The 25,611-nt window shown below is 51.6% G+C and overlaps 1 protein-coding gene across 1 annotated transcript in view; it reads right to left on the bottom strand.

The window, feature by feature from the left end:
• Window positions 1-24,381, bottom strand: part of TEKT5 (tektin 5) — a 42,061-nt gene extending 17,680 nt beyond the window's left edge. Inside the window, exons 1-5 of the mRNA XM_047779160.1 lie at window positions 23,727-24,381; window positions 19,895-19,978; window positions 19,209-19,279; window positions 13,648-13,791; window positions 9,111-9,333 (exon numbers count right to left, since the gene is read on the bottom strand). Coding sequence (XP_047635116.1) covers window positions 9,111-9,333; window positions 13,648-13,791; window positions 19,209-19,279; window positions 19,895-19,978; window positions 23,727-24,305 — 1,101 coding nt within the window. The 5' untranslated portion in view covers window positions 24,306-24,381. The remainder of the gene's footprint in view (window positions 1-9,110; window positions 9,334-13,647; window positions 13,792-19,208; window positions 19,280-19,894; window positions 19,979-23,726) is intronic.
• Window positions 24,382-25,611: the final 1,230 nt, after the last annotated feature.

Raw genomic sequence — 25,611 nt, 5'->3', positions numbered from 1 at the left:
TGGACAGATAACTGGTGACACAGCACCCTGCCCGTCATCCCGCCATTTGGCACAGCCCTCCAACTGAGCTCCCGTGGACCCCTCCTGCTGGATGTCCCAGGTATAGTGATGAGATGCACCCAGGTATAGTGATGAGATCTGAGCCCCTGTGACACCAGTGCTCAGTACGCATCAGGCAAAGAGACCTACTGCACGCAGCCCCGAGGCTTTCCTGAGAGTTACCTTGTCCTGTCTACAGACCCTGGTACCCACGTACATCCGTGCAATTATTTAATCAACTCCTTCTTCAGCCTTGGACAAGGGTATTGGAAATGGCACCCTCATATTATCGCCACACGTGCAAAATGAGTATCCCTTGCCATGGATAGAGGGTACCATCACGAAAGAAGATGGGGGGAAAAAGACCTTAAGTCTAGCTAAGCTCTCTTCTCTTTCAAAGGGTCAGTGCTGGCCTGAGGCTTGAGGTCCGGCCAGAGAGGGAGATCGCAAACAGGAGAGTGATGGTGAGGACAGGTCAGCATCACGGGGTTCCTCCACGCCGCAGGATTGACGGCGGGAACTTGAAACCGAACTTTCTCAGTAGATGCAGTGGCGTTTAAGGCCGGGCCAGGCCCCTCCTCGCCAGCCAGTCCACTGCAGTGCAGGGGCGGCCAGGCCACCTCCATGTCCCCGAGGCTGGGCTGGTTTTAGAAACAAGCCGTCAGGAGTTTGGCCGCAGGCACCAGTGCTGGAAGGGATCTGGCTGCTTGCAAAGCACAAAAGCATTTCCCCCTCCACAATGGGTTCCAGGCCTCGTTGAACAACAGAGGGGCTAGCAGCAGGCGCTGGGGCCCTTAGCCCTCTGCCCACACGCCCTCCTGCCCTGACGCTGCCTCCAGGGCTGCGGAGGGGGGGATGGTTCTCCTGGTGTGAACGACCACTTGGAAGTCAAAACCCCAAAGACACTTCAGAGTAAAAGTAAAACCTTTGAGGGGGAAAACTCGGAGCCCCTCTATGTTCTCATCAACCCTTCCCAGGCCTGGCTGCTGTCTGGCATTTCCTCTGATGCACAGAGTAGAATGTGCCAAGGCCCAGCCCCACTGGAACCAGGCAGGTGGTACAAACGGGCAAAGTGTGTGAAGTGGATTATGAGAGGCTGAAGCAGGGAATGACCGGGTCCAAAGAGAGGCGGTGGCCCCTCTGCTCCTGCCCACTGAGCCCCTCTAGGAACACGGGCTCAGAGTTGCTAGAGCCACCCATTTCTCAGGAGATTCTAGAAATTCAAACTTTTCCATAAAATCTCCATTACCTAAATATTAAAAAAAAAAAAACCCTGAGAATGCATAGAGATGTATGTATGCAAATGTTCATAGCAGCTTTGTAGGTAACAGCCCCAAACTGGAAACAACCTTAATGTCCATCCACAAATGAATGATAAGGAGTTTCCTGGTGGCCCAGTGGGTTAAGGATCTGGCATTGTCACTGCAGTGGATTGGGTCTCTGCTGTGGCTTGGGTTTGACCCCTGGCCCAGGAAATTCCATATGCCACAGGCATGGCCAAAAATAAAACAAATGAGTGATAGGAGTTCCCCTTGTGGTGCAGCGGAAACAAATCCGACTAGGAACCATGAGGTTGCGGGTTCGATTCCTGGCCTCGCTCAGTGGGTTAAGGATCCCAGAGTTGCCATGAGCTGTGGTGTAGGTCGCAGACGCGGCTCGGATCCTGAGTTGCTGAGGCTGTGGCCTAGGCTGGCAGCTGTAGCTCTGATTGGACGCCAAGCCTGGGAAACTCCACATGCCTTGGGTGTGGCCCTGAAAAGCAACCACAAACAAAAGAAACGAGTGAGTGATAAATTGTGGTGTATGGATCCCATGCATAATAGGGGCGTATACACACAACACAGACCCCGTACACAACACGCTGGTCACAAGTAAGAAGGAACAAACTAGGAAACCCAATGACGATGAATGGAAGATGCCTGAGGAAAAAGGACGGCCTAGGGTATGTCGCCCTTTATGATGTTATTCTCGAAAAAGCAAGCTAATCTGTAGTGACAGAAAGCAGATCTGAGGTTGTGTTGGGGGCGGGGGGAGGCAGGAGGGGACGATGACAGACGAAGCAAGAAAACGGCACCGTATGTTCACCACCTTGACTGAGGAGGTGGCTTCATGGCACATGTGCATCCAAGCTTCTTAAATTCCATACTTGAAACACGCACAGTTAAGTGTGTGTCAAGTAAAAACAGAGCTCTTGAAAGAAAAATGTGAGGGGCCAAACCACACGTCGGCCACATTTCACCCCGGGACCACAAGTGTTTATCCCCTGATTGAAAACCCGCTCCATCCCCAGTGACAAAGATGTCACCAAGCTCTGCACATTTCCGGAGGCGCTGCAGTTGCCAAGGCGAGGGCTGCAGAGGAACTCCCGCGACAGCAGTGGTGCAGACAGGCCTGGCCAAGTTGATGGCGGGGACCCAGGGACACAGAGCTGGTCACCCGCATTCTCCAGCTTAACTCTCAAGGTTTTCTGAAGACCCTAAAGCAATGGAAAATTTTTCCCTGTAAATCTAGTCAGCCTCCTCATGAATCCAATGCCCTCTTAACAAGCTGCCAGCTAGTCAACTGGCAGTAGCAAAACAGGGCAGTTAGCAGAGTTCCCATCATGGCTCAGCAGTAAGGAACCTGAATAGTAGCCATGAGGACATGGGTTTGATCCCTGGCTTCGCTTAGTGGATTAAGGATCCGGTGTAGCTGTGAGCTGTGATGTAGGTCGCAAACGGCTCAAATCTGGCATTGCTATGACTGTGGTGTAGGCTGGCAGCTGTAGCTCTGATTCATCCCCTAGCCTGGGAATCTCCATATGCTGAGGGTGTGGCCCTAAAAAGATGGAAAAAAAAGCAGTTAGACTGTATGGCACAGGGAACTATATCCCTTCTCTTGGTGTAGAACATGATGGAAGACAGAATGAGAAAAAGAATGTATATAAATACACGACGGTGTCACTATGCTGTACAGCAGAAATTGATGCAACACTATAAATCAACTTTAATAAAAATAAAATAATTTTAAAAAAACAGAGCAGTTAGGAGACCATAGCACATGATCCAGGCAAGAGATGATGGAGGCCTGGGTCACGGTAAGAGAGCGGGGAGTGATGAGATTCTGAAAGTAGAACCAGTAGGATTTGCTGATGGAGGGGGTGTGGGTAGGAGAAAGGGAGAGGCCTCCAAGTGGACCCCAAGATTTGGGATTGGGCCTCTGGAAGCTTCTGGAAGCATCTGGAAATGAGAGTCACCAACTTAGATGAAGGAGGGAGCTCCAGATGGAGTAAACAGGAGGGCGAAAGTTCCCAGAGTCAAAGCTGGCTCCTCCTGTTTGCTACAAGAAAGTCTGCATGATCCAGCAATCCCACTCCTGGGCATCTATCCAGAGAAAAGTTTCATTCAAAAGGATACATGCACCCCTCTGTTCATCACAGTACTATTCACAATAGCCAAGACAACCTAAATGTCCATCGACAGATGAATGGATTAAGAAGATGTGGTATATATACACAATGGAATACTACTCAGCCATAAAGAAGAACAAAATAATGCCATTTGCAGCAACATGGATGGAACTAGAGAGTCTCATACTAAATGAAGGAAATCCGAGAAAGACAAATACCACATGATGCCACTTATATCTGGAATCTAAACTATGGCACAAATGAACCTACCTACAGAACAGAAACAGACTCATGGACGTAGAGAACAGACTTGTATTTGCCAAGGTGGAGGGGGGAGGGAGTGGGATAGACGGGGAGTTTGGGGTTGGTCGATGCAAACTATTAGAAGTAGAAGGAAACTATATCCAATCACTTGTGTTAGAACATGATGGAAGATAATATGGATTAAAAACGTATATGTATGTATGACTTGGTCATTATGCTGTACAGCAGAAATTGACATAATACTGTAAATCAACTATACTCTAATAAAAATAATTAAAAAAAAAAAGCCTATGGCACGTAGGTAAGAGCTGTTGAGAGGAAGCAGAGAAATGGGACTCCTTCCTGACAGCCTGGCGGAGGCGGTGCTTCTGGCTCATCCTGCTTCCCCAGCGCCTGACATCCTCTGCTCCCAGCACATTCCGAACCCAGAGGGGAGAAAGCGGTTTTGATGCAGGGTACGCGGTGCTGAGGGGCCGCAGAGGCCCCGGCAGCATCAGCATCTGTGTAAATGGTCCCAGTCTGGGCCGGGGTGAGCCGGCCTGATCCCGAGAGGGTGGAAGTGACGGGGCCTGGCTCGGCAAAATGCAATTAGAGAAAATCTGATTACAACTGGATGACTGCGCCTTGCCTTTTGGAAGGATTTGTCCCCCCCACCCCCCCCACCCCCGGCTATTTGGAATCTGGAAGACACAGGGAGGAGAACGGGAGGGAGAGAAGAGGAGAGACGGCGTCTTGGTCAAAGCCAGCTCGCTCAACACCCTACACTCTGCCTGCTCCGGCCTGGCAGCAGGCTCGCCCACCCCGCAAGCTCTTCCAAATGCTGATTCTCAGGCCCAACCCCGACCCGTTCCGTGGGCATCTGCACTGCGATGCAATCCCCATCAACGTGGGCGATGACCGCACATGTGATATTTGAGACACAAGTTTACTCTGCTGGCCCCCAAGAGTCGGGCTTTCATGACCATCCTTTCCCTATCGACTGGACCCCCTCATACCACGTGTACCATGCTTACCAATCTTTTCAAATCACTTGGCTTCAAGAAAACCAAAAAACTTAAATATATTTGCTTAAAAAGAAAATGTTAAGGAGTTTCCACTGTGGCCCAGTGGGTCAGGATACCGATGGCCGTGGCGCAGGTCAATACTGAGGCACAGGTTCAAGACCCAGCCTAGTGCAGTGGGTGAAGGATCCGATGCCGCAGCTGCTGTGGCGTCGGTCGAAACTGTGGCTCGGATTCCATCCTTGGCCTGGGACCTTCTACGTGTGCTGCTGGGTGTGGCCATAAAAATAAATACATAAGAAAGCGTTCTGTTACCAGAGGAAAATGAGCATCATTTGCCATAAGGCAATACCCATAGGAATGCAGGAGCAAGAGGAAAGTCAAACCACATCCTGGAACACGCTGCCTGCCCAGCGCTCTTAGCCTGAGGCCGGCGCTCTCAAGTTTAAAAGGGGGATCCACTGGCGGGTTAAAGAAGTGAGGAGGGCGTTCTAGCATCTGATCAGGACTTTCCCCTTCAGGACTTTCTCGCTGTGTGATTCAATGATATTAACGTGCATGCATGTAACACAGCTACGGTCCTTTCCGCTGCTGAGCCTGGTTCCCACACCTGTCGGGTAACACCCACAGCCGCATCCCGGCCCTGTGCCTCCTCTGCCAGGTCTTTGCATATTTCCTCCCCTTAAAAGGCACTTCAGGGAGTCCTCCAGTGGCTCAGTGGGTCAAGGATTCGGCCTTGTCGCTGCTGTGGTGCAGGTTAGTTCATTCCCTAGCCAGGGAATTTCCACATGCAAAATAAAATAAAAGCACCTTGCTGGTAAGGACTTACATTCACCTGGAGACCCCCACCCTGGGGCCCTGGTTCTCAGGACTAATTAGTTCTCAAAGGCAGCCCCTTACTCTGTGGCCACCAACTGCTTCAGCCCAAAGAAGTCACCAGCCACCTCTATAAGCAGTGGTCAGTATGACTGGGTACCACCCCAAGACCCCAGGAGTGAGGACTCAGGACAAGTTACAAGGCTTGAGCTGTGGCCCTGGGGACAGAACCTCAGGATCATGGTGAACAGCTAAGGCTGTCCATGCAGCCCTAAACCACTGGGGCATTCAAAGTCTATACGGGGAACAGTGTAGACCTAGCCTTTCAAAGTGGATTCCTATGACCACACGGCTAACACTTGCTTTGCAGCACCGGTGGAGATGGGGGCCTCGAATTTTCCAGAAACGCCTCTTGCCAAGGGGAATCCGGCCAAACCCAACAATTCACAGCTGAAATTTCAAAGGGAACATTTCAAATCCTCTAGCTGAAGGAACTGTTGAAAGGCAGCATAGTTGCTATCTATTTATCTCCGTGACATCAAGGCCTTCCTCCACTATCTTAAAAGCACACCCTGTGAGACAGTCACCAACCAGAAGACAAGTCAGAGGTCAGTCGTGTCATGTTGGGGTCTGGTGTATTTCAGATGGGTGCTGGCTTCTTTGCAGAGCAGCTGGTGATTAAACGATGACTATTAATAAAAATCCGCGTGGTAGCAAAAGCTCTTGGGTCAGCAGGGACGAGGCTGTTAGTAATAATTCAAAAATTCCCTGGAGGGATGTGGAAAGGGAAACGGGTTTGCTCCCACCCCCACCGCAAAGAGCCTTTTCTCTCCGTCAATAAGAGTATTAACACGTACAGTTACTTTTTATTGAGTGTTTACCATGTGCTAAGCACTGTTCTCAGAACTCCACAAAAATCAACTCACTAATGCTCCCTCTGTCCTCATCGAGAAGGAATTCTGACCCTCTGTTTCACAGAGGAGGAACCAGCCACCAAGATTCATAAAGCAGCCTTTACAAGTCACCTCTAGGTGGTGAAACATGACAATCAACTGTATTTGATCTGCCGAAGGAAATGCCTCATGAAAAGATAACACGTGCACAGCTGACAAAAGGCGGAAGCAGGCGTTCCCATTGCTGCTCAGTGGGTTAAGAACCTGACATGGTATCTGTAAGGATGTGGGTTTGATCCCTGGCCCTGCTCGATGGGTTCAGGATCCAGCATTGCCCTGAGCTGCGGGGTAGGTCGCAGACACGGCTCAGATCTGGTGTTGCTGTGGCCGTGGTGCAGGTCGGCAGCTGCAGCTCCGATTGGACCCCTAGCCTGGGAACATCCATATGCCATGGGTGCGGCCCTAAAAAGACAAAGGGAAAATAGAAAGTAGAAGCAATGCAAGGGTCCATCAAGGAATGATGGCCACACGGTGTGTACATGCACGGAATATTGTCCAGCCTTGAGAAGGAAGGACCCTCTGACACAACCTGTGATACAGATGAACATTGTGCAAAGTGAAATAAGCCAGACACGGAAGGACAAATACCGTGTGATTCCAGGTATGTGAGGTACCCAGTCAACTCACAGAGGCAGGAAGTAGGACAGTTGCCAGAGAGGAGGAGGTGGAAGATGGAAGAAAGTTCTGGGGATGGATGGAGGTGACGCTTGTACCACATGTGCAGGTACGGAACACGGCGAATTCTGCTTTTAGTAAGAGTTGCAATAGGCTGGATGTCTGTGTCTCCCCCCAGGTCAGATGTTGACACCTAATCCCCATGATGACAGTATTAGGAGGTTGGCCCTGGGGGAGGCAATCAGATTAGCCCCCTGTGAAAGTGCCCTCGGGGAGCTCCCCTACCCCTCTGCCGCCTGAGCATCCCTGGATCAAGAAGCAGGTCCTCACCAGACACCACATGTCCCAGTGCCTCGACCCTGGACTTCCCAGCCCTCAGAAGTGTGAGGAAGAAATCCCTATTGCTGCTAAGTCACCCAGTCCATAGTATTTGCGTTGCAGCAGCACAAATGGACAAAGACAGTGGACGATTTTTGTTATATATTTTTTATCACAATAATAGATTTTTCGAGGAAGGAAGGAAGAAAGAAGGACAGGGGAAGGAGGGGGGGAGGAAGGAAGACAGAAAAAAGAAGAAAGAAAAAAGGAGGGAGTTCCCGTTGTGGCCCTGTGGGTCAAGAACTCGAATTGTATCCATGAGGACACACTCGGGTTCGATCCCAGGCCTCGTTCAGTGGGTTAAGGATCCAGCGTTGCCGTGAGCTGTGGTGTAGGTTGCAGACATGGCTTGGATCTCGCATTGCTGTGGTGTAGGCTGGCAGTTGTAGCTCCACTTCGACCCCTAGCCTTGGAACCTCCATGTGCCACAGGTATGGCTATAAAAAGCAAGGGAAAAAGGAGAGAAAGAAGAGAAAGAGGAAAGAACAAGAGAAAAGAGAGAAAGGAAGAAGGGAGGAAGGAAAACCCTCCAGACCCCCAAGCCTACCCTTCATCCCACATTCATCCTCTCCGGAACCCCCCCACCCCCTCCATCCTTTGGCCGCCTAACTCCCTGTCCACCTGCACTTGCTATAAATGTCACCTGCCTGTCTGATCCAGCAGGTGTAAAGTCCCCAGGAGAATCTCTGGCAAATCTCCTTGCGTCTTCCCTCTTAACACTTACCACAACCTTGCAGTTATCTGAGAAAAACTTCTGTTTTTTGTGCTCCCTCCATACCTGAGGGGTGGCCTGTGTGGGCGGGCCTTTACGGCCCCTGTAATTTCCATTAAACCCTGCCTGCAGCCCCCCAAACCTCCCCAAAATCCATATACAATCAAAAGGGATGCTGTTTGGCAAGTTCAGTTTCAAGGCTCGTCCCCTGCGTCCCCACCCCCTTCCAACCAGCTTGTCATCCTAAGTCCTTCCTGTGTAAATTTTGCAGCCAACCGCTGCTCCCCCAGCCAGAATATAAATCTTTGCAGGACAACGACAGGGGGATGGTTTGTGTGGCTCTTTTCATTCCAGTCCCTAGCACAGCATCTGGGACCCCGTAGGTGCTCTAAATTGAGCAGGAAGGATAAATTCCAGGCAGAGAGGACTCCCCCAGATAGAGGAAACAGCATGACACATTCACAGAGCACCCCACCCCTCCACAGGGCGTCCCGATGCTCTCGAAGCCTTTGAAGGTCAAGAGACTTCATTCCCAGAGAGGCTGATATGGGCGGAGAAGACCCGCTCAGGCCCAATTCCTGGGGCTCAGATATCGACACCCTCCCTCGCTGGTCACGCCCAGCCACGTGGCCCTCAGCTGGAGCAAAGGGCCCCGGGGACCCGTAGCAGCCTCTCTGGGTGCTGCTGTGACAGCCAGACCACGTTCCCAGCGCCAAGATCCATCACCCAGTGAGCAAGAAAGATTTCCCCCCAAAGATGCTCGAATCTCGAAGCCTCAGCCCCCTTTGGGGGAGGACAGGCTCATAGACCGAGGGATGGTGGGACCATGCCAGGAGCAGCAGGGCAGGCAGGCGGCTTGGCTAGAAGCTGCTGCACTGCACCCCACAGGCTGGAGGCGAGGGCCTGGAGGCTTGGACCACAGTCGTCAGGCGCATCCCGCTCACCTTAGCCAGCTGCGTCTGCAGCTTATTCTTTATGTCCGTCACCTCAGCGACGCGGGCGTTGAAGGCCAGGTTGGTGTCGGTAAACTGCTTCCACATCTGATCCGACAAGACCTCAAAGAGGTTCTGGGCCTCCTCCCGCAGCCGGATGGAGTTGGCCCGCATGTTCTGCGAGTGCCGGATGTTGTCGTTGCTGAACTTGGCCCACGTCTCGGGCACCGAGATGCTGCAAAAGGCGCAAGAGCGAATTAACCAGGCGAGGAGTCCGGGGTGGGTGGCAGGCTTGGGGATCTCTGAAGCCGGAGTTGCCTAGCTTGGCGCTTTTGACATTCGGGTCTGGGTAATCCTCTGTTGGAGGGCGGGCAGGGGCGGTCCTGTGCACTGTAGGATGTCCAGCAGCATCCTTGGCCTCTGCCCACTAGATGCCAGTAGCAACACTTCTCCAGTTGTGACCATCAAAAATGTCTCTAGAGGAGTTCCCGTTGTGGCTCGGTGGGTTAAGAACCCAACACAGTGTTCGCGAGAATGCGGGTTCAATCCCTGACCTCGCTCAGTGGATTAAGGATCCGGCATTGCTGCAAGCTGTGGTGTAGGTCACAGCTGTGGCTTGGATCTGGCGTGGCTGTGGCTGTGGCATAGGCTGGCAGCTGTAGCTCCAATTCAAGCCCTAGCCTGGGAACCTCCATATGCGCGGGTGCAGCCGTAAAAAGACAAAAAAGTCTCTAGACATTACCAAATGTCCCTTGGGGGGAGGAGGCACGACTGTCCCCAGCTGAGAGCCAGGGCAAACCTCTCTTCTTAACAGCCGAGCAAGAGCGGCCGACTTCCCGAATGGGCACTCAGTGAATTATAGGAGAGGAGAGACTGAAAGAAGAGTTCTCTCCCCGGCACCCCCTCCACTGCCAAAAACACGGAGATGGGCCAAGGAGCCAGCATCAGCTCGGTGCCAGCTGTAGGGCTCCTTCAGTTCAGGGCTGAGCCTGCAGCCATGCTCCTGGCCCTCATTTATTCACTCTGCAAACATTCCTTAAACACCTACCATGGGCCAAGCCTTGTTCTGGGCACTGGGGACAGAGCCCTGAGCTCATGGGGACACATTTCCAGGGGAGGGAGAGAGATACGAAGTAAAGGAAGTGTTTACATGTGGAGTTGCCTTCTGCGAAGGAACTTGCAAGCAGGACGATGGAGGAGAGACACATGGAGTGGGTCATTCTGTGTCAGTCCGGGTGGTGAAAGGAAATGAATGGAACTTAGGAACTTATGCTCCGAATTTAGGCTCCGAGAGCTCGTGGATTAGCAAATGCACAAATGTCACCACCCTGGCAGTGAAAGGACAAGAGAGGGCGCTGGCCTCCAAGGAGGAGCTGTGGGGAACAAATCCCCAGCGTCTTTCTCCTCCACCACCTGCTGGGGACCCTTCTATGGGCTGAACCCAGCTGGGAACCAGATGGCAAAGAGCCAAGGAAGGCAGTTTGCTGAGGGCAGACCCCTCTAAGACTCCCAGCAGGGCAGCTGGAGGGTGGATCTGGGAGGACCAGTGGAGCTCAGGTACCTCAGAAAGGGCAGACGGAGAAAAGGGCAGACTCGGAAGACTTCCTGGAGGTGGTGACATATAAGGGGTTCAGTTTAGGCTGCAGAAAATTCTTCCTGGTATGTACATCCATGGAAAAAAAGCAACCGACTCCTGCAGAGGAGTTTTTCTCCTCTGGGATGTCTTTGAGAAATAGAGACATACGTTTCTAACTTCGAGCTGGCTTCGGTCCCTGGGGTAAACCAGATTAGATAACTTTTCAAGGTCTTTTCTAGCCAGGAAGCCTCCAGTTCTTAAAATAAAGCAGACTTTGATTCCCAGGCAGGAGGAGAAAAAGAGATTCAATGATCTGAAATAGAAGTCTCTTTTAAGACATTTTAATGCATCCTTGGAGTGCATGGTGAAGAGAAATATTTTTTAAAACATGCAAAATATGGTTGTTTGGTCTGGCTCTCGCAAGAGTTAAAATCAAGCTTCCAGAAAGGTCTCGGCCTTCTGGAGATGTGAGAAGGCCCTGAGTGTGATCAAGAGCTTTCATCCCACAAAGGCCTTAAGTTCAGAGGGGCGAGGTATCTTGTCTAAGGTCACACAGCCATTCGCTATTGATCAAGGAAGCAGGAGGCACCAAAGACAGCAGAGGGGGACCTGTAGATCTCCTCTGAGGGCGCCTCCTGCTGCTCAGTGGGACACTGTCAATGTCACAGGCAGCAGCTGCTAGGCCCTCCCCTGGCACAGACAGCTGAGCTCCCCAGGGAAACCAACTCGCTTCATCACACTCTCCCTGGAGGGAATTCGCTGAGGCAGCCTGTCTCCTCGCAGGTGGCGTGCCTCAGCAGGGGGTCATGCTTTCTGGAACGCGTGTCCTCTAAAGAGAGAGGACACAGCAGGCTTTGCTGGGGAGGCAGAAAGATGCTGTGTTAAAACATAGTCCCAGCATCCAATGTGGGCTCAGAGGGCGGCTCTGCCCCTTGCTGTGTGAGCTTGGACCCATCAACAAATCTCTCTGAGGCTTAGTGTCCTCACTGTAAATTGGGGATAAAAGTGGTGCCTACCCCTGGGGTTGTTGACTGACTAAATGTGAACCCCCTCACATGGAACCTGACAAGAGTCAGCTCATGATGCATGTTTATTATTCACGAGACACTGCAGTTGGGGTTAACGCAGTGCCCGGCCTACAGCAAATAGCAGGCGAAAGGCCTCAGCTGTCATCCTCATCCTTCTCATCAGCGGTTAATCCACGGCAGTGAGGACTTTGGTGAACAGAGATCCCAAATGCACAGTCTTCAGACACTCTTTCACAGGCCTGGACCTGGCCCAGCTTTAAGAAAACCCCAAATACAGAGCCCTGGGCTAGCACATCTGGGGAGCAATGAGTCACCACAAATGGCAGCCCTGGCTTTCCAGCTGGAGTCACTGGACAAGGGTCTTTAAATAGCAGGCCCATCCTGGGCCTGGAAAGCAGAGTCTCTGCCAGCCGACATGGCCATCCAGCTTAGGGAGACATCTGTTTGGGGAGGGAACCCTCCGGACTCCTGTCCAAATGAGCAGCTGTGGCTGAGGGGACAGGGCCCCCTGAAGGCCTGTTCACCTTGCCAGCATCCTGGGGGTGTCAGCCTTGTCTGGAAGAGAAGAAGTGTCCCCAGGAGCTGTCACTGCAGGAAACGCCAAAGGGTCCTCTTGACACCTGTGTATTTACTAAGATCCAGGAGGTTTCCTTGGCATGGGCTTAGGAGAGCGCCGAGAAACTTCTTCCCCTCCTTCTCTCCTCTCCCTCCCTCCCCCTGTTTATTCATTCATTCATTTATTCAACACATTATGTGCCAAGCACAATTCTATGTACTAGAGATTTTTTTTTTTTGTCTTTTTAGGGCTGAACCCACGGCATATGGAGGTACCCAGGCTAGAGGTCAAATCGGAGCTACAGCTGCTGGCCTCCACCACAGCCACAGCAACATGGGATCCCAGCTTTGTCTGTGACCTACACCATAGCTCACGGCAACGTTGGCTCCTTAACCCACTGATCAAGGCCAGGGATCAAACCTGCGTCCTCATGGATACTAGTCAGGTTTATTTCTGCTGAGCCACGATGAGAACTCCTAGAGGTTTTTGTTTTTTTTTAAGGGACCAAGAGAGACGCACCCACTGTGTGCACCCAGAGCATCTGTCTCCAGCCCTCATGAGCCCAGACCTCAGGCCACAATGGGGAAAACAGGCCTTAGTTCTGCATGTAATTCTGTGATGGTGGGACGTGCTCTTGGCCACACCAGGCAGACAAAAGGGGCCTCGCTCGTAGCTGTTGTGACCAGAAAATGAGGTCACAGCAAGCACTGGATAAATGCTAGCCTTTGCCATTCCCTGACATGAGGCTCTGTGCTCAGTGCTTCTCATGCCCGCCTTCTCATGCTCACAGCAACTCTGGGAGTTGCTGTTTTTATTCCAGAGGTAGAGGTGAGGAACCCGGGTCCAGAGAGGTTAAGTCCTTGGTCCCCCGAGTTAATGTGGAGCCTGGATTGGAAGCCAGGCAGCCTGTTCCAGAGTCCAGCTGGGGTGGACATCCCAAACTTGAATTCCTCCTTCTCCAGGTTACAGCCACGCGGCTTTGGAATTTGTTTGGTGGACTTGCTAGTCCGGGGCCCCTGGCAGCAGCAGCCGTGGGACCCTCATGAACCAACAGCTCGTGCTCTCTTGCTGAAATTTGCATCTTGGGCAAAGTGGGGCAAAGGCAGAAAGATGATACTGCTCCAAAAGCAAAGCCAATTAGCTCTCCCTGGCTTATTCAGGCTGCCAGGACCTCCCCCTCCAACCTCCCCCTGACAGTCTTCCAGTACATTCCATCTGAAGTCAACCAGAATCCAATTCTATGGCTTGTGACCAGGGATCCCCATGCAGTCACACGGCCTCACACTTGACTGGTGCACGATGCTCCTTTACGGTTCCTTGGCAAGAGCACACCCAGAACCCACCCCCTCCCCCAGCCAGCCAGGTGGGGACCGAGCACCCGGTACTTACGTGCCATCAATTTTCTCCACACCGTGGAAGAAGCTAATGCAGTCTGACGTGTTCCGCATGTTAAGGCACTTCTCATCAATGAACTCTGCCGAGTTTTTGTCCTCAAGGTCCCTCTCCAGGGCGTGCTGAGCATCTCGGTTATCCCTGTGGGGGGTAAGGACGTGTCCCTGGATCGCGCACTTACACAGAGTCCCTCACCCAAGGTCACAGAGGAGGTCAGTGCAGAGCCACTGCTGGAATCCAAGTCTCCAGACCCCCAAGAGGGGGCTCCATCCACCCCTAGTGGCTCCCAGCCCTTTTCCCACCTTGACGGCCCACCCAGGAACTCCCCGCACGCCCCCATCCTCCCCCCAATCCAAGCAGAACTATGGTCACTTAGGACAGGGATGGGCAAACATTGACTGGAAATATTTCAGGCTTTGCGGGTCATGTGGTCTCCGCAGTAACTACTTAGCTCCGTAGGAAAGCAGTCACAGATAAGGCTGCGCCACGGCTGCGTTCCAAGAAAACTTTACGTACAAAAACAGGTAGCGGGCCAGATTCGCCCCTCCAGCTGTAGTTTGCTGACCTAATAGAGATGTGATGAATTCACACTTTGGACAAAGCCTGGTTTCAGTTTAAATCGGTTCACACATTATTGTGTCTGATCCTATGCCGGGCACAGAGGGAAGAAATGTGAATAAGACCCCGTCACTACCTTCGAGTCGTTCACACATTTGTGTAAACAAATCCAGTAAACATAGTAAAACGTGGTAAGGGCCAGAGCACAGGTTTGAAAAGGATGCACAGTAACAGAGAGGAGAAAGCCATTCGTTCAGAGTCGGAGGTGGTCAGGGAAGGTTCCCCCAGGAGGTGTCTGAGGTGGTTTTCATAACAGTAGGAGTAGACATCATGGACTAAGGTGGGTTGGGGATGAGAATTCCAAGCCGAGGATACCAAACATGCAAAAGCGGGGAAGCTAGAGACATCCAGGTGTTTAGTGGTCCATTAGCAGCTCAAAGGCTGGGAGAATCAAGGACCCGGTGAAGTTAAGGAGTGGGCAGAGTCATAGGCTGGGCAGAAGCAGGGATTGGGTGGATGCATGGGACTGGGCGGAGTCATGGACTGGGCAGGGTCAAGGATTGGGTGGATGGAGGAGCTGGGCGGAGTCATGCACTGGGTCAGGGCAGGGATTGGGTGGATTTAAGAATTGGGCGGAGTCAGGGACTGGAACAAGTCAGAAGAGAACAAGGTGGCTTCCTGGCACTTGAGCCTGCAGGGCTGGTATCTTGGCTGAGAAGCTTAAGGGCCACTGTTTGCTAGACTCCAGCCATGGGAGAACTACTTTCATGAGTCTTGCCATATTCCTAAAGTACTTGTACTGTTATTTTCTTGCTCCTTTTCTTTTTTCAACCGTAAATACATACATACATACATAAATGTATTTTAAAAGGAAAATCGACATCACTGTCTTTAAAAGAAAACCTAGGTCACCTCAAACAGAAATACAAAGTAAACACTAACAGAATGGTCGCTAGAATCTGTGGTCTCCAGAAGATTCTAAGCCTGCATTTTTTTTCTGTGTCTCTTTTGGTTGAAAAAAAGGAAATGAGTGTTAAAGATGTATAAGAATTGATTGGGACTTTTGCCTTGAAGTCTCAGGGGAGTTGAAGGAGAATAGGGAAGGGAATAACTTGGAGCAGGTTGATGTCTAGATGCAACGGAGTGATGGGTGCTTATCGCACATTGGTCTCTCACTTTCCCCTCCTGCCTCTTCTCATTTTCGTCCTCTACTATCCCTTCCTCTCTCTGTGTCTGTCTCCCTGTCTCTCTCTTTTTTTTTCTGACTTGTTTATTTTAACAAGTTTATTTACTTATTGTATTGATGTATAGTTGATTTACAATCACTGTGCCAGCAAAGTGACCCAGTATACATATATATACATTCTTTCTTATATTATCTTCCATCACGGTCTATCCCAAGAGACTGGATAGAGTTCCCTGTGCTATACAGTAGGACCTCATTGCTTATCTGTTCTAAATGGAATAGTTTGCATCCACTAACCCCAAAATCCCTGTCCCTCCCTCTCCCTCCCCCTCCCACTAGGCAACCACAGTCTGCTCTCCATGTCTGGGTCTGTTTCTGTTCTGTAGTTAGGTTCATTTGATAAGAGATATCATACGGTATTTGTCTTTTTCTTTCTTACTTCACTTAGTATGAGACTCTCTAGCTGCTTCCATGTTGCTGCAAATGGCATTACTTCATTTGGGTTTGTTTTTTGGGTTTTTTTTTTCTTTTTTAGGGCTGCACCCATGGCATATGGAGGTTTCCAGGCTAGGGGTTGAATGGGAGCTACAGCTGCTGGCCTACGCCACAGCCACAGCAACACAGAATCCAAGCTGCATCTGCAACCTACACCACAACTCACAGCAACGCCTGATCCCCAACCCACTGAGCGAGGCCAGGGATTGAACCCATATCTTCATGGATACCAGACAGATTCATTTCCGCTGCACCACAATGGGAATTCCCATTATTTCATTTTTATGGCTGAATAGTATTCCATTGTACATATGTATCACATCTTAATCCGTTCATCTATTGATGGACATTTAGGTTGTTTCCATGTCTTGGCTATTGTGATTTTTTGTTTGTTTGCTTTTCTTTTTTCTCTTTTTAGGGCCGCACTCATGGCATTTGGAAGTTCCCAGGCTAGGGGCCTAATTGGAGCTATAGCTGCCAGCCTACACCACAGCCATAGCAACACAGGATCCGAGCTGTCTGCAGTCTACACCACAGCCCCTGGCAATGCCAGATCTTTAACCCACTGAGTGAGGCCTGGGATTGAATCTGCATCCTCATGGATGCCAGTCAGATTCATTTCCGCTGGGTCACAACAGGAACTCCTTGGTGCAGGGAGTTTCTCATCACTGCCCTGGTGGGGGTGGGGATGGGTCTGCTTTTTGTGAATGGTGCTACAATGAACACAGGGGTGCACGTATCTTTTTGAATTGTAGTTTTGTCTGGATAAATGCCCAGGAGTGGGATTGCTGGATATCACTCTCTTCTTTATCTCTTTCTACTTCTTCTTGCTTTCTCTCTGTCTTGGGCCTCAGTGTGTGTCTCTACCTCTCCCCTGTCTGTCTGTCTGTCTGCCACTTCTTTTTCTGCTATGGAAACTGGAAGCTGATGAGGGATTTCAAGCAGAACAGAAGCAAGGAAATTAAATGCTGGTAGTGGGCCCCCACTCATCAAGATGTATAGGGGTCCTACTGGGCAGGAAGAGCCATCCTGAGAACCCTGAGGCCTTTGGAATTGGCAGAGCTGTGGAGAGATGGGGCCCCATCCTGCCTAAGGAGCCAGAGTGTGTGGAGAAACATGCCAGAGCATCAGGGGGAGGCTGGGGTCCTCAGAATCCCAGGTCAGCCTGCCCCACCTCCTGGCCTCTGCTAATGAAGCCCAGGGAAGGAAGTGGCAGCCCCTGTGTCCCCTGAATGGAGAGCCTGGCCAGTGCCCAGACTTGCCCTGCATGTCAGCCCACCAGGAAAAGCCTGATCACTGCTCCTGCCCAGTCAGGAAAGCCTTTCTTTCTTTCTTTCTTTCTTTCTTTCTTTCTTTCTTTCTTTCTTTCTTTCTTTCTTTCTTTCTCTTTTAATTTTTCTTTTTAGGGCTGCACCTGTGGCATATGAAAGTTCCCAGGCCAGGGGTCCAATCAGAGCTGTACCTGAGGTCCATGCCACAGGCACAGCCACACGGGGATCCGAGATGCACCTGCGACCTACACCACAGCTCACGGCAACGCCAGATCCTTAACCCACTGAGCGAGGCCAGGGATGGAACCCTCATCTTCATGAATATTCGTTGGGTTTATAACCTGTTGAGCCACAATGGCAACGCCAAGGGTTTTTTGGGGTTTTTTTAAGTGAATTAATTTATAGACAAATATTGGGCAAACAGAGTCCAAGCAGTAGGCTGAAGTGTCAGTAATCAGGACAGAGGCACACAGATAATGGGTTTCAACACTGCTTTCATCTATTCAACTGTCACCGCAGTCACTGCTGTATTTGCACCTCATTTCCACTTGTCTCTGTTACCTACCAGGGTTCCTGGCCTCCTTTATCACTAGAAATTGTTAAGAGGCCAGACAAGAAATTCAGGCAAAGCTTTTTGTGGGGCTCCTGCTGCAGAAGGAGGGAGCAAAGAAAATAAGTAACCATTTCCTATGCTGGCTCCCTGAGCGGGGAGGGTTCTTGCCAGGGGGTGAGGGTGGGGGTGGGTCTACAGGTCTAGCCAGAGAGGTGGCTTTGGGGGTCTGCCCACCCCCTTGATAGTGCTGTGTGCAGGGGGCAGGCACAGCCCCTGCTTTTGCTCCCGGCTCCTCAGAAGTGGCAACTGGGTTCGGGGTCTTTTTGTAGCTTGTTCGTAATTTGCCCCAATGGGGCGTGCACAGGGTCATTTTTAGCCCCTTATAGTTTCTTTGGGTTTTGTTGCTGGAGGAGATGTTTGTTTGTCCAGGTGCAAGATCCCAGGTCCCGGTCTGTCTCCACCTCTGATGTCCCCCTGGGTCTTCCCAACTTGCCTGCCTCCTGACCACGCCCTTAGATCTGCAGGGAGCTTCTCATCACTGCCCTGGATGCTCCTTTATCCTGGATAATTCTCTCCTCTCCCCGCCACCCATTCTGACTGCCTCAGTGGAGTTGAGGGGCTCCTGTGCGTGTGTGTGTGTGTGTGTGTGTGTGTGTAGTGGGAATGAGTGCTGTTTCTGGGGTACAATAAGCCAGGGCACCAAGCCCACCTGCCCTGAGATTATTTGCAAGCTTCCTGACCCCTCAGCATCCTAGGTGAGCTGCCCCTGTGCCCTGTGCAGCAGGATGGGGCAGCTCTGGCAATGTTATCTATATCTGAGCAAACAAAAAGGGGGAAAAACACCTGCACAGCCTGCCCTGCAAGAGTTAAAAGCAAGTGCTTGGCCCAAGGGCCAGGCAGGAAGGCTGCTGCCTCAGGGGGAGCTGTGATCCAAGGTCCCAAGCCCTGTAAAATTCAAGTCTCCCTTTAATTATGGGGGAGGCTCCTGGCCAGTCATGACACAGGGTCCATAATCTTCCAAGAACAAAAAGCCGATTCCTTTGAAGCCTCAAAGGGACAGTGGCTCAAACGCGTCCACCGGCTCCCCCCGGAGGTGCCCAGGCATCTCGCCTTGATGCCCAAAGCCACCCACTCTTTGCCATGTCCTAAAGTCCAGAACTCACTTGGGGGAGCCACAGGCTAAGAGGAGCCGCAATGAGACCAAGATCCTTACTGCAAACAAGAACCACCAACGCTGTGCTGACTCATGAAAATCAGCTGTGCACCTCTCAGTGGCCTCGTATTGGTGATCAGCCACGGTGGGAGCATGGACACCACTGAAATTGGCAAATGCAACGCATCAGGATTTTTGTCTTTTCTCGGAGAGCTGGTGGTTAAGCCCTTACCAGCACACCACTGGATCAAAAGAACCACCTGGAGATGTAGGACCACTCTCTCTTGCCCCCCAGAAGACCCAAAACAAACTCCAAGAAGTGGGAGAGAAAGCTGCTCTTACCGCATCTGGATATCAATCCTTTGAGCTAGTTTTCGCATCTGCTCTTGGCAGCATTTGAGCAAATCTACTTCCTGCAATGAAAAACGTCAGAAGAGCGGTTGGTGCCCCCTAGAGACGCACAGCATCCCATCTCCCGGGTCAGCGCCCCACCCTCCACCCCTTGCTGCCCACCCTCTGCCCCACAAAGTGAAACATCAGGGTGGGGTCCATTTCCTGCCTCAACCCACGTGATCCCTGGGCCAGGCAACTGTGGGTTGATTGTGGAAGGTTTACCTTTTTTGCCCTGCTTTTCCTTTTTGTATACTTCCAAGTGAAAAGAAGATGCCACACCTACTATGTGCCAAGTGTTCATTTATGGAATGTTTTATCATTTAGTGAAATATGCATATGAAGTGTACTGCGCGTGGCATACAATAGGTGCTTAATAAACCCTGGCCATTATTACCGTTATTTTGGAGTCTCAATATTATGATGCCCATGTTGGAGAGGAAAAGTCAGGGTCAGATGATCTCGTTTCTCACTGTTTCTAAATAGCAACGTAGGTCCCCACCCACCCTTTCTTTGCCCTAACTTGGAACGGGGTGATGCTTGAGGCTTCTGCACCTGCAGGTGGCTCAGAAACCTCTCTGACCAGCTGGCCTTCCCTCCTTCTTCCAGCGGCCAGCCAGACCCAGGAGGCTCCTTACCCGGATAAGATTTTTCTCCACGTTGTCGTGGACCAAATCGATTCCAATCCTTTTCTCTCGCTGGTACAGACACTCCAGGGCCACCTGTGGATGCAGCAGGAAATGACGTGTTCTCCCTGCAGCCCTGTGGAGACCCTGAGCGGAAGGGACTCACATCTGCCTTTGCCTGGTCTGTTTCATTCCTGGGCAACTTGGATGCTTCATGTGGCCTCATCACCGTGCATTTGGGTGGGCTTCTGCCTCCCCTGCTCCCTCAGTGGGTGCTCAGGATGGTAGATGGGTGCAAAGCTGGTACATAACTCAAGTTTGTTGTACTGGTTACGTTCACTTGACAAGTGTAAAGCACTTCGAATGCTGCCAATAAGTCAGTCATACCTATGAGGAGCTGCTGCTGTGGCCCGATGGAATGGGCAGCATCCTGGGAGCCCTGGGACCAGGTTTGGTCCCCGGCCTGGCACAGTGGGTTAAGAACCTCACATGGCCACAGCTGCAGCTTGGGTCAGAGCTGCGGCTTGAATCTGATCCCTGGCCCAGGAACTCCATGAGCTGTGGAGCAGCCAAAAAAGAAAAAAATAAAAATAAGTGGCACCTGTGAATATATATGAAAACCCCTTTTTGGAGATCTCTAAATGGGGCCAGGGCTTTGGACAGTAGCCAGAGTCAAGTGAGACGCAGGCAACCCTGCCACACGGCCATGGACCTTGCCACCATCATGGGGACGTGAAGAGAGCAGAAGCCAGGAGGAGAGCTTGTTCAATGCAGCAGCAGCAGCCAGAGAAAGAATGGCGATGGGCCACGAGGAGGAAGCAGGGAGCGTGGCACCTGGCATTGGGATGCAAATGCATCTGGGAACCCGGAAAGGAGAGGAATCCCCTTCTTGGGGGATCCCCCCAAGTTGACAGCCCTTCTCCCTGAATCCCACTGGATCAAGGTACTGCGGATACTGCAGTGAACTAAACAGTCCCTGCTCTTATGGACTTCTGACAGAAGAGAAACAACACACACAAGTGAACACAGAAAGAAATTTGGTCATTTCAGACTGTGCTAAAGGCTGTGATGGAAAAAGGGGGGTGTGGGTGGGTGGGAGTAACCAGCAGGGCGGTCAGGGAGGACTTCTTGAAGGAGGCGACAGACCAAGACCTGAATTATGAGAAGTGGCAGACATGAGTGGGGATAACGTACCAGAAAGAAGAGCAGGTGCAAAGGCCCTGGAGGTAGGAGCAGCGGCAGACGGGAAGCGACTGGGGCCATGACAAGGAACTCAGATGTGAACTGGGGTGCACGAGGAAGGCACTGAGGGGGGTTTAGCAAGAAGGTGCCAAGATCTAGTTTAACATTTTATTTTTTCCCTTCTTTTTACAGCTGCACCTGTAGCATATGGAGGTTCCCAGGCTAGAGGTCAAATCAGATGTGTAGCTGCTGGCCTACACCACAGCCATAGCCACAGCCACACTACACCCAAGCCCCATCTGTGACCTACACTAGAGCTCACGGTGATGCCAGATCCTTAACCCACCGAGCGAGGCCAGGGATCAAACCCACATCCTCACGAAGACTAAGGGGTCCTTAACCCGCTGAACCACAAGGAGAACTCCCTAGTTTTATATTTTAAATCATCCCTCTGGCTACTGTCTGGAAAGTGAGTTGGATGGGGCAGAAGTCAGGAGGCCAGGAAGGAGGCCATCTACTTTGCCCAGTGAAAGGCATCTGGACTGAGATAGTAACCTTGGCATTGGAGACAAGTGGATAGAACGGAGCCATCTCCCAGTCCCTGAGCCCCCAGAGCTGGGCTTTCCAGACAGCCTGGGGGAGTGAGGAGAGAGTGGGAGGGGGGAGTACTGGGTTTCAGAGGCTGCCCTGGGTCTCTGAGCCCAGCCTTGCCCACTCTCCTTCCAGTGGAGAAACCTGGGGGCTCAGGGCAAAGGTAGGGACCTCCACCCCCACCCCATGGTGGTCAGAACCTGTGCCGTGTCTCCAGGGAATCAGAACAGGACCTCTCCTACAGACGTCCCCACGCCCGACGTGGAGCAGACACTGCTGCGGGAGGTCTCCAGGCAGGAGGGTCTGGGTCCCCACACGCTCTAGGGAGCCCCAGAATGTCACGGTACCAAGAGGACCTCCCGCCCAAGGCAGATAATGCCAGTTCCTCACCCCACGTCCACTCCAGGACCCAGTGAAAAACACTCACTTGTCCAGACTCTTCTGCAGCCAAGAAGCCCAGCTGAGCGCTGGGAAATAGGCTGAAAAATGGAATCACATAATGGGCTTCTGGAAAAGTGATATCCCCTGATAAAAAGGGACAGGGACAGTTGGCATTTTGCCCCTTTCGTACCCTCATCCTCCTATCTCAAAGGAGAGTGTCCAGTTGTTCCTTGCAAGGGAGTATTTGCAGTATGAGATAGGAAGCGTTCTTAAAAGTGGGAGAAATAAATAAATAAATATATATATATATATATATATAAAATGGTAGGACAGAAGCCCCCACTGAGGATGGCCAGGCAGAAAGATAGGAGCCTGGGTCCCTTCTGGCATCACGTGGAGGGGGCAGCAGCCCCCTCTCTTTCCTTCTGGAATTCTCCTTGTCACATAAAATGAAATTCCTCCTTGGCTGAGCCATTCTAGTCAGTTATCGGTTTATCTGCAGCCCAAAGCAATCCTAACTGATCTGGGATACACCGGCTGACTGGGGGAGCAAGGATGTGCACATCCAGGTATTTATTCATTTATTCAATAAATATTTCTGGAGTGCCTGCTGAGTGCCATTCACAACGCTGGTTTAGACGACAGGCAGTCAGTGTAGACACTGCTCATTAAGCACCAGTGTAAACACACCAGTCTGCCACAGCTGAATAGAAGTTCTCGGTGGCAAAGCAGTCAGAAAAATAAGAAGTAAACGCTAAATTGCAGAGTATGTTAGCAGGTCTCAAGGGCTATGGAGAAAAATAAAGCAGTGACTTTGGGGTGGTTTTTTTTGTAATTTTTTTCCTCTTTTAGGGCCACTTTTTTCCTCTTCTAGGGCCACTTCCCGCAGCGTGTGGAGGTTCCCAGGCTAGGGGTCCAATCGGAGCTGTAGACGCTGGCCCATGCCACAGCCACAGCAACTTGGGGTCCAAGCCACATCTGCGACCTACACCACAGCTCACGGCAACACCGTATCCTTAACCCACTGAACAAGGCCAGGGGTCGAACCCACAACCTCATGGTTCCTAGTCGGATTCGTTAACCACTGCGCCACGACGGGAACTCCAGCAGTGACTTTAAGTATGTACAAATATGCACACACAGGCTTGTTAATGTCTTTACAAAACCCCTATAATTTTTTTTCTTTTTAGGGCTACACCCGTGGCATATTGAATTTCCTGGGCTAGGGGTTTTGGAGCTGCAGTTGCCAGCCACAACCATAGCAACTTGGAATCTGAACTGCTTCTGCAACCTATACCACAGCTCACGGCAATGCCAGATCCTTAACCCACTGAGTGAGGCTAGGGATCGAACCCACATTCTCATGTATATTAGTTGGGTTCATAACCTGCTGAGCCACAACAGGAACTCCAAAACCCTTGTAATTTTGATGTAACCCCAAGGAGAAAAGGAAGTTCCATTCAGTCCATATGATAAGTTCTATATCATTATATATGATATATAATATATATTACATGTATACACATATATACACACATATGTATAAAGTTTTACCTTAAAATTAATTATGGACGATATTGAGTGCAAAGTGCCTGTCACCTTGATCTTCACCCAAGGGGAGCGTGGAGGCTGCATCACAGGGTATTATTGCAGTGGCCGCCAGGCACCCCTCTCCCCGCCCCACGCTCACCTGCAATGGACAGTTCAGCTCCTCAGCCGCGCACTCCAGCTGCCTCTTGATCGAGTCCAGGCTGTGATTCTCGTTCAGAAGCCTCTCCAGCTCATAGCTCAGCTCCGACTTCCAGAAGCCGATGTCTGACAGCCTCTGGCCCAGGTTCCGGCAGGTCCCCTCCTGCATCTGGCGCGTCAGCTGGTCCTTGTCCTGCATGAGCCGCATGGAGTCACCCATCAGCCGGCCGGCCCACAGCCTTGAGGCCTCAGCCCCGCGCATCTGCAGCTGGTTGGACTGGTCCCAGTCGTGGGGGCTGTATCGACAGAAGAGCGCGGACCGGACGGCTGGCAGGATGGTAGGCGGCCGCAGGGCGCTCCTGCACATGGCTCCCTCGTCCGGGCAGGTCTGGACGTTGCAGACCTTGTAGAAGAGGCTGGGCCTCCATGAGTTGAGGTAGCGGTACCCAGGCAGGTAATAGGGCTGGTAACACTCCTGGATCACTGGGGCCGGTGCCACCGGGGGCAGCGCACTGATGCCACCACAGGCTTTCTTGGGGCCACAGTAACTGGCGGTCTGAGTGGTTCCAAGAAACTCCATCCTCCCCTGTCAGCCCTGCTAGGGCAAGTCTCTGCCCACGGGGGCCAAGGCATCAGGAAGGGGATGGAACTTCTCTTAAGGACAGAGGGGACCTCTATGACATGGCACTGTTGTCATAAAGCCTGGGGGAATGGGGCCTTTTGAGGGTCCTGGCTCACTTGCCCCAGCTGGTGCCTTATCAATCAGGCAAAAATTAAGACCTGAGTTCCTGTCGTGGCGCAGTGGTTAACGAATCCAACTAGGACCCTTGAGGTTGCAGGTTCGATTCCTGGCCTTGCTCAGTGGGTTAAGGATCTGGTGTTGCCGTGAGCTGTGGTGTAGTTTGCAGACACGGCTCGGATCCCGTGTTGCTGTGGCTCTGGTATAGGCCGGTGGCTACAGCTCTAATTAGACCCCTAGCCTGGGAATCTCCATATGCCGCGGGAGCGGCCCTTAGGAAAGGCAAAAAGACAAAAAAAAAAAAAAGACAGTGAATGTGGGGTTTTCTTTCTTTTCCTTTTTTTCTTTTTACAGCCGCACATGCAGCATATGGAAGTTCCCAGGCTAGGGGTCGAATCAGAGCTGCAGCTGCCATCTGGCCTATGCCACAGCCACGGCAATGCCAGATCCGAGCTGTGCCTGCGACCTACTCTGCAGCTTGTGGCGACGCAGGGTCCTTAACCTACTGAGCAAGGCCAGGGATCTAACCCACATCCCCATGGATACTATGTTGGGTTCTTCACCTGCTGAGCCATAGCAGGAGCTCTGAATATGGGTTTTTCAATCCACAGAGGTGGAGGTGTAAGAAATGGCATTTCTCTATTTTCCGTAATCATCAACTCTTTCCTTTCCAGACTCCGCTCAGCCTGTGGGAGAACATGCAAGGCGGTCCACTCCGGTCCATGCAACCAGCTCAGGGCCAGCTTGGTCAAGGTCAGTTGTCTTCCTTCTCTCTTTGTCCCCAGGACGGCACCAACGTGGTCCATGCACAGCGTGAGCTACGACTCGGCTGTAAAAAGGAATGAGCTCTCGGAACGTGAGACAACGCGAATGCATCTCGAATGGATTAACCTAAATGGCAGCAGCTAGACTCACAGATCCTGCAGGATTCCACCTAAAGACATTCTGGAAAAGGCAAGTCCATAAGGACAGAAGGCAGGTGAGTGGTCACCAGGGGCTGGTGGGGGTGGGCATGGGGAGACTGACCACAAAGGGCAGGAGAATATTTGGGAATGTGATGGGGAGGGGGGGGTCCACACTCTCTGTATTTGTCAAAACCCAATGAACTGAGGGCCATTCTCCCGGGTTCCCTGATCCTGCAGCACTC

The sequence above is a fragment of the Phacochoerus africanus genome, chromosome 5 (genome assembly GCF_016906955.1).
Source record: "Phacochoerus africanus isolate WHEZ1 chromosome 5, ROS_Pafr_v1, whole genome shotgun sequence".
Lineage (NCBI taxonomy): Eukaryota > Metazoa > Chordata > Mammalia > Artiodactyla > Suidae > Phacochoerus > Phacochoerus africanus.
Note: the sequence above shows the minus strand (reverse complement) of the source record. Positions and strands in the feature narration are given on the sequence as shown.